This window comes from Chelonoidis abingdonii, chromosome 8 (genome assembly GCF_003597395.2).
Source record: "Chelonoidis abingdonii isolate Lonesome George chromosome 8, CheloAbing_2.0, whole genome shotgun sequence".
In the NCBI taxonomy this organism is placed as follows: domain Eukaryota; kingdom Metazoa; phylum Chordata; order Testudines; family Testudinidae; genus Chelonoidis; species Chelonoidis abingdonii.
In genome coordinates, this window is record NC_133776.1 from 46,226,896 (window position 1) to 46,236,363 (window position 9,468).

At 41.6% G+C, this 9,468-nt stretch overlaps 1 protein-coding gene across 1 annotated transcript in view; it reads left to right on the forward strand.

Annotated features, from left to right (window-relative positions):
• Positions 1-8,115, forward strand: part of MAP6D1 (MAP6 domain containing 1) — a 30,915-nt gene extending 22,800 nt beyond the window's left edge. Inside the window, exons 2-3 of the mRNA XM_032764759.2 lie at positions 513-630; positions 5,865-8,115. Of these exons, the coding sequence (XP_032620650.1) occupies positions 513-630; positions 5,865-5,942 (196 nt within the window). The 3' untranslated portion in view covers positions 5,943-8,115. The remainder of the gene's footprint in view (positions 1-512; positions 631-5,864) is intronic.
• The last annotated feature ends 1,353 nt before the right edge of the window (positions 8,116-9,468 follow it).

Here is a 9,468-nt window from a genome sequence, read left to right on the forward strand (position 1 = left end):
GGCTGATATCTAGCATCAAGATGCTCAAGGCATGAAACACAACTTTTTGTCCAGGAGGAAATCAGCAAGCAGCTCTAAAAGGGAGCATGAAAGCTCCAGCAAGTAGGTGCAGGATAAAACCAGTGCAGTCAGAGCTAGTCCATCTAGACTGTCTATACCCTTCGTTGTGCACCAGCTTTCTAAGGAATACGGCATGCAGAGCTGGTTTAAGAGTCTACTTTTATTAGATGTTGGAGTACAAATGGACTTAGCAGATTTGGTTTGATTTAACTGTGTTGAAAATTGTAAGTAGGGTGACCAGATAGCAAGTGTGAAAAATCAGGACAGAGGGGAGTCTTATATAAGATAAAGCCCCTAATTTTGAGACATCTGATCACCCTAATTATAAAAAAGCAGTTCCCAAACTTGCCTTTTGTATTTATTTGCTCTCACACTGAGCAGAGGTGCCTGCTGTCTGTACACTGCATTAATTCTATATTCTGGGTCCTTCTGTTTTTACCAACTCGTTTCAGGCAGGAGTATCGTCCATGGACTGGAGCCAAACCGTCAAAGCCCATAAAGACAAAGCAAGGCTTCATTATTCCAGAAGATCATTTTGTGCAAGAGACTAGCTACAGGGCAGATTTTAAGGTAATTATACTTTTTTACAAACTCTGGAGGCCTTTTGAAGAGACCCCAAAGAAAATTCCATACTCCTTACATATTACCAATGCATTGTAGTTAGAAACCAAGCCATGACTTGAGCAAATGCTCTTCCCTCATTGCACATCAGTCACCTCTACGGTGACCAGACAGCAAATGTGAAAAATCTTGCGGGGGTGGGGGTGGGAATAGGAGCGTATACAAGAAAAATACCCCAAAATCGGGACATCTGGTCACCCTAGTCACCTCTTGTTTTCAGAGAGATCTGGAAAAGGGTCTTCATAACTTTTAATTCAATGCTAAGGACAAGATTTTAAACTACATAGGAGTCAGGAAGTTCAAAATTATGGTTGCCACAGTAATCTCGACTCAGACATGTTCTTGGTCTGTAGTATTGTGTTACTGTATACAGTCAATTTAATACCATCTGTACTTGCGCAGTGTAGTCTCTCTGTTCAGAACTTTTCCTAAGTCTCTCCTTAAATGTGCAAGGCAAACGGCATCCCACCAACTGAGAATGGCTTACATGTGAGCAATACCCTACTCTGCAGCCTTCTGCAATGCTGTAGTGGCAAAGCTGGCCACAAACTGCACCATCGACCTTGAACAGTAGGTGGACATGGTCTAACAGGCAAGACAGCCTCAACACTGCTGCAAGCCAAACCCACTTGGTCAACTTCGCTCTCTTTCCTTTGCTCTGAGGGGTATAGGAAGGTTTCCTCTGGTTTCTGTGGAGCGGCAAAATGGGAGGGACCAGTGATGCAGACACATTAAAATGATACATTTTAAGGCTGGAATCCCTCCCATCTCACGAATGGGAGAAGATGAAGTTACTTTTTTCCTGTTCACCAAAAGTCGTCCCTCCACCAAGCCTTGAGCTGAGAGAAGCCCCAACAACTAAAACTAGAATTAAAAGCCAAGGAGTTTGGAAAAAGAAATTTCAAACTTCAAAAATCTGCTCTGTGTTTTATTTCTGTAGGAGGCCCAGATCCATATTTCATCCATTGCTGTCACATTCAAATACAACCAGCATTGGCCATAAACTTGAGACACTGGCCATATAGCAACAGCATGTAGAGAAATCTAAACCTGGCAGAGGTGCTAGGGGTGCCAACAAGTAGTGCTGCAGGGCTTGTAACTATGTCTGCTCTTCTGCTGAGTCCACTGGCATGGTGGCATCTGATCATCTTAAACACAAAGTGGACCCAAGCAGATCTCTGTATGGCTCTCTCTCCCTTTCCGCCATTTGATGAAGGGTTATTTGGGAAGCTAGGTGAAGAAATGGCTGGTGCAACATTGCAGAATCCAGCCCTGGCCACAGAATTGCTCTCCAGCTTTGATTAAAAGTAAATAAATAAATATGTTTCTAGCCCTAATCATTGCAAAGAAAGCCTTCCTGCTGTGAACCCAATTAAATAACTGCAGTGGGGTCTCCCTGGTGGTGACAGTCCCATTAATCTCCAGGGGATGTTAACTTAGAAATCAAATGGGGGCAATTTAAATGTCAACACTTAACCATTTCACTGCAGATTATTTTAACAGAAACATACAGCTAATGTGCTTATCTTGTAATCGCAAGCTGCCTTTCCCTTCCCCGTCCCCTTTCCGAGCCGCCTAAATGTCCAACCCCTGCAGTGCAGTTATATGTTTGCAGTACAAAATTCTGTAGGATGTTGAAAATGACAAATGTAGGAACAGCATAAAATTGAATTGAATATCAAGTCCACACAAGGGACACAGTACTGCTTGCATTATTCATTTTCATATTTAATTCAAGAGCAGCCTCCAGCACTTTAAAAACTTACTTGAAGCTGCCACTGACTCTCCAGTCTGTTGCACTGGGGTGCTGCAGAATGAACAGGCATTTCAGCAGAATTTAGGTCAAATTGGACATGGGAGTACAAGGAGCCTGGACTACAGAATCTGTCGGAATAGCAGGCAAATGGTACCACAGGAAGCACTGTCATCACAAGGGGCTGTGCTATCAATGACTGAGGGGAAAAGAGAAGAAAGCATTACAGCTGAGCGCCACAGACTGTTGATTTTCCCCAGCAAGAGTTTAGCAAGGGAGGAGAAGAGAACGGAGCACAATACGAAAGTGAAGATTTTCAAAGCCACCTGGAGGATCTGGACTTCCAGTTCCCACTAATTAGCTGATTCCATATCCTGATTCTTGCTGAATTAGACCACCTGGTGCTTTGCTGAGAACTGGATTGAAGCTGAAACAATTTACTAACTCCCAAAACATTTAATGGGAAGTTGAGCAGGCTTGAAAATATCTCAGCCTAAAATGTCAAATAAAGTTGTGTTAGCGTCAGTCCTGTTCTCAGCAAAGTACAAAGTGTTTCAATACAGCTAATATTTTTTTTGGAAGGGAGAAGCAATGTCTGGGATGTGGTAGCAGCAGTAGAACTCAAAGAGATTAAAGAAGAGAGAAAACAAGTGGCTGTGGAATCCACAAAGAACTCTCCAAATGAATATCAGAGTAGTTTGCTTTGTTCGAGTCTTTCATAAACCAGAGTTCAAACTCATGGAGTGTTTGAATATTAAACTTTGGCCACAGCTTGTGTGAACCCCACTAGACATTATTACAAGACTTGACATTCTTATGGAATGCAAAGATAAACGGGCATAAGTTGCTGAAGTGGAGAATTCTGAGCCTAGTGAAAGAAGAGGAAAGAGATGGACAGAGACAGCAGGATTGTAGGTGGGGAAAAGACCAGTTAGAATCTCCCTGCCTGCAAGCATAGGTTATAATACTCAAACAGAGCCCAGAACTGACTAAAATGTTGCAGTGAAACAAAAAAGAACTTCCAGTGCTTCCACATGACCTATGGATGTCGTGGAAGAGACCAATTACAGACTCAAAACAGCACTTACTCCAGTCATAGGCGCCAGTTGTGTGAGTGCTCCAGGGCTAGAGCACCATGGAAAAAAATTAGTGGATGCTTAGTACCCACCGGCAGACAACTCCCCTCTCCCCCAGTGCCTCTCGCCCGCCGGTGGCCACGCTGATCAACTCCCTCTCCCCAGAGCCCCCTGCAATCAGCTGTTCCACAGCATGCAGGAGGCCCTGGGAGGAAGGGGGAGAAGTGGGGCTGGGGTGCACTAGGAAAGGGGGTGGAAAGAAGTGGAGGCAGGGTGGGGGTGGGGCTTTGGGGGAAGGGGCAGAGCAGGGATGGGGTCGAGGGTGGAGCAGGGATGGGAAAAGGCGGGACGGGGTTGGGGCTTAGAGGAAGGGGAGGAGTGAGGGCAGGGCCTGAGATGGGGGGGGTAAGCACCCCCCGGGTAGAGGGGAAGTCAGCATCAATAACTTCAGTTATTGATCTGAGGCAAAGATAAAATCTGAAACACATATGCATAGAGAGAAACCACCAAAGGCACAAAATATTGACACCCTCCAGTCTGAGCCAGGAATGACCCTGTCTCCCAGAACAGCAGAGTACAGAGGCTTTTCTCTCGTATCCAGCAAAGCAAACAGCGTTACTGTGAGCAAAGCAATAAGTTGGCATGAAGATGCTGCTTGGAAACAGCTAGATCAGACAGTGTGAAGATCCATTTTGAAGTCACTCGTGTTTACTCGGCCATAGAAGACCTTTAAAAACCATTCAGGCTTTTCCTTTTGCACAAGCCCCAACTGGGTTACATGTGTGTGATTCAATAACATAAGAACAGCCATATGGGGTCAAACCAACGGGTACATCTAGTCTAGTGGCTTGTGCCAGATGCTTCAGAAAGAATTAACAGAACAGGGCAATTATCGAGTGATTCATCCCATCATCCAGTCTCAGCTTCTGGCAGTGAGAGGCTTAAGGACACCCAGAGAATGGGGTTGCATTCCTGACCATCTTGGCTAACAGTTATAGAATCACAGAAGATTAGGGTTGGAAGAGACCTCAGGAGTTCATCTAGTCCAATCTCCTGCTCAAAACAGGACCAACCCCATCTAAATCATTGATGGCCCTATCCTCCATGAACTTGTCTCGCTCCTTTTTGAACCCAGTTATACTTTTGACCTTCACAATATCTCCCAGCAATGAGTTCCGCAGGTTGTTTTACAATAACCTGTATGTAGGATTTAGCTAGGGTTTTCCAGCTGTTGATCTCCATAGTGACTTTGTTTATTGTATTATTCTGTTCGCCAGCATTTAAGACTCATCCTCAGAAGAATGTGAAAAAAACCAGATCAATAGCTAATTTCCTTTTTTCCATGTCCTGTTCTTATGGCCCTGCTCCTCTTTCTCACTCCTCCAGCAGTTCTGTTAGAGCAATTAGGACCAAACAAAATTTACATAGTTATGCTTGAGGGCAGCTATCGTCTGAACCCTGGGCAGGAGACACATGTAAAGACAATTCCATTTAAATTCAGTTAGTCTCTTATTATGCTAAGAGACAGGCTCTTCAGCTACTCTGCGTCAGTAGGTACCATCTGTTCACCACAGTGCTACTCTTAGGGTGAAATGCTGGCTACATTGAAGTCGATAGGAATTTTGCTCTGGAGTCATCTCTGCCATCTCTCTCACAGTCCCTACTTGAAGAGCATACAGAATATTCAGTATAGTTAACTTTTCTTCCTGAATGCTGCATGTGTGCGCCCAGGTTGCAATACATACAGTACAGTTGCTATTCCATAAAGCACTGAGCTCAGACATTTTTAGAGCGGTTTCTTGTTCGTGTTCTCCAAGCAGTTCAGACTTTGCACCATGCAGCTCTCTCTTCCAGCCTCTTACTTTAATCAATCACTAGTCTAGTGGTGTATTTGCCTTTATGTTTGTGTGAAACAAAAGTTAGCAAGGCTTTGTGAAAGGGTCAGCAGTTCTCTCTGTGCACATTGGCTGGGAATCCATTAGCAACCTGCCAGCAAGAATCACTCAAACATGCTTGTCTTGCTATTGTAGACAGCACCCCCAGTCCTACCGGCACCTTAACTTTTAACTGTGTTGAAGGACCCAGTTACAACGAAGCAGCCCATCCAAACTGTTCTGGTCTTGCAATGTGGCTCTGACTGAACAATTTTTTTACAGTGCCCTGGAACTGTGCTATAAAAATGGTTCAGTCCATCTACAGTTCCAGACCAACCTGTATCAGGGGCCTATTGTATGACACAGTCCTCCGACATGTTTTATTTTACAGTAGAGAGGAGACCAGAGACCTGTGGGCCAAGAACCCCCATGATTACTGTACCCAGAAGTGGTGCTAATGCATATTATTTTCCCCTTTAGATTCCAGAAGTGAAGACCAAGTTTTCCCCCAACCCTTCTGCGGTTTTCCAGGCTCCTTCTCGTATCCTCAATGTGTGAACTTGGATCCGGTTCACGTCCAGGCAGCTTAAATGTGGGTTGTTAGTAAAAATGTCCTGCTATCCAACTTTCATGCAGGGTATTAAGATCAAAGAGACAATATCAAAAGCAGCTACAGTAAGTAATGATATATACATAATATCTGTGAATACACAAAGCGCGAAGCACTTGATTTGGAACTGGCAAAACAGACTGCAAGGAATGACCTAGTTTTTGTAGAACCAGGCTTATTACTATGCCAGCTGGTATCACATTAGGAGATTGACTTTGGGCAGCAAAGACAGTATTGCAGATAATGCCCCTACACTTAGCTGCATTTGTGGGGGGAAAATCACAAATGGAAATAACTAAAACTAAAGCCAGTGCTATCTAACAGACCTGTCTGCCGTAGGTCAGTGAAAGAGCTGGTGAATGACCCAAGCTGACTTTTGAACTTATTTTTATTTTTTTTTAAAGTTTGAAGTACACAAGCAAGCATCTCACTAATACATTGGAATACTACACCAAACAGTGTAGCATTCGTGGCTGGCATTGATTTCAGTGGTTTTTTAGAAGTCTTTTGGCATGATAATTACTCTTTAAACAAATCAGACAAAAAGTCACTGGGGCTTCATGGCTGAAGCTGAATATTTCAAAGTTGGAAAGCCACCTTAGGTGGAGTTAGAATTTCTGAAGAATAAACAACAATAGCATGAGAGAGAATCAAGAAAGTCCTGACAAAACAATGCCTCACCTTGGCTCTTGGCTGACAGTAAACTTATTAGGTCAGCTCAGATAACTACTGTGGATTGTGTGGACCAGAAACTAAAATGTTTATGGATGTAATTTGTAATGGTCATGCTTAAGGTGTATGTATATAGCGTACATAGATTTTGCATAATGGAATCTGAAGATTCTTTAATAAAAGGATATGCTTAGACTTTTATTAAATGTTAACTATTTGCTTATGCAAGATGAAAAATATATTGCCTTGAAATCTTGAATTATTGCCTGTATATTGGTAATGCTAGTGCTAAAAATAACCAGAGATGAATGTTACATGGATACTCTATTTTAAAAAAAAATAGAATGTAATTCATACCTTCTTTTTTAAAGATGGACCATTTTAAATTTAATTATTCTAAAGATTACCTTTTTTAAAAGATAACTGATGTGGATTTAACTTTTACTCATTCTGGTTTAATAAACCATTTCCTAGTGCTCATTCATCTAGATTGTGACAAACTTAAGAGTTTTTATCTAAAGGGTTTATGCAATATAATAAATCTATTTCTAATTCAACTTTTTTCCTAATTTTCTTCTGAAAATATCACACACAAAAAAGTTATAGTTTGTGTGTTAGAAATTTGTCTATTAGAATGAAAGGAAATGTTACCCTCAAACTTGAACAGTAATCAGTTATTCATTCATCTGTAATGAGAGTAACTGATAAAATGCAAAGTTACAGAAATTTTCTCTTAATCTTTTCCCAGCTCAAGTCAAAGGCTGGTTTAATGATCCTTTGGGCTATACAAACACACTCACATTGCTGATCATCTCCATAAGAGGATTCTTGAACTGGGGGCTGGTGGACTATATTTGAAATTTATCTAGAAGGTACATGGCATTATATAGGGATTTAAGGGAGCCGCTTCCATTAAAACTGGTAAGATTCAGCCACTGAGACTCAACCATGAGTAAAGATAATATGCCCATTAATATGTGTTTCTTTGGGATGGGGGATGAAATTTCTTGTGCTCTTCAGATTTTATGTTAGGACTTATTGTCTGATGAATTTGCAGTATTTAACATCAGTACTTGCAGAAAAAAAATCGATATTTTATATATATATTTGTTAGGGTTTTTTTTGTGGGAGAAAATCATATTTTTTTTTTTTGGAAACTGATTGGAATATTCCAAACTGCACTAAGTGTTTTGCATGTTAAATGTTTCTAAGGAAAAAAATGTATAGTCTGCTTGATCAATCTGTTTATAAAGTTTTTAAACTGAACAGTTTCAACAGTTCAGTTAATTTCACTCTTGGATTTTACTATTAGCAAAAAACCCAACACATACTGCCTACTCAGTTTCTTTTCTTAATTTACTATATTTCTACAAAACAGTTGTAAACAAACTGGTAATTCATGAAGCTTGTATTTTATCAAATGGACTGAAAGTTAATTTAATAAAATGTATTTTGGCTACTGGTTCCTTTCCTAATCTTAATTTTGATGTAAAACATAGCATTGCACATTGACCTTCAACAAAAAGATCTGTAACTATTTTTGTGTAGCTGTGTACTTAGACACTGGTCCAGAAGACAGTCACACTAGGCTGTCTCCTAAATCACTCAAAACAAAGAGAGAATTCCAAAATAATAGAACTGGGTGGCCTGCCTAGAACAACGACACTGAGTATTAGACTGGTTAAGAGAGGTGGAGTCACTCAGTCGATTTTATCATTGTCTTTGGATGCTGCAGTTTATCAGACTGGGAATGATTAAAAAAACATCCTGCACCACATCATCAGAACCCCTCAGAAATCCTCAAGGGGAAAAGAAAACAAAAAAGCCATCACAACTTACATGGGCAGTGGGAACAAAATCACCACTTTACAAGTCACCCAAGAGCAGGGGCGGCTCCAGGCCCCAGCACACCAAGCACGTGCTTGGGGCGGCAAGGCGCAGGGGGCACTCGGTCAGCTCCGCGAGGGCGGCAGGCAGGCTGCTCTCGGTGGCTTGGCTGCGAAAGGCAGCCTGCCTGCCATGCTTGGGGCAGCAAAATTCCTAGAGCCGCCCCTGCCCAAGAGCATCCTCACTGAACTAGCACTAAGGACATGTTATAATTTCTAGTAAGCAATATTCAGACTTAATTCTCTGCCCTTTTTGCAACTGCACTGAGCTAAAAATTGACCAGATGACTGTAAATTTTTTTTATTTTTTTAAAGCACCTTGGTTAGTTCAGATTCAAGTTCAATTATATTCAGGTAACATGTTCCCATGTAATTCAGTTGCTTTAGATATTTTATACCTCACAATATTTACTGGTGACTGAGCACTGGAATACTTGGCAGTTCAAACACTGTGGGAATAGTAATAAGTTGAATTTTTTTTGCCAGTTTTGAGTACCTTGAAAATTAGCTTTATTAATGCAAATATTGCAGATGCAGAGTTCAAAGTCAGAAAATGCAGATGTTAAGATCCCCTATGTCTGTTAATCTGCCTGCCTTGGCCATGGATACTAGTTTATTGCAGTTATTTAACACAGCTCTAAAAATAGTGCATATGTACAGCAAGGCCAAGTCCACATGCAGTAGGAAACAGCACTTCTGCATTTCTTGACTTATTTTAACTATGCAATCTTTACAGCTTATCTATCAAGTTTCTTTAAAAAAGGAGAGAGGTGAAAGTCCCACCAACTTGCTATGAGGCACCACATTCATGTCAGCCATCTTAAGGTCCATATTGATCCTCTCTGCACAGCTGCAGGAGATCTGGAGGGGGAAGGGAGAATTCAACCAGAGAGCAGAGGAGAGGCATCAGAATCCC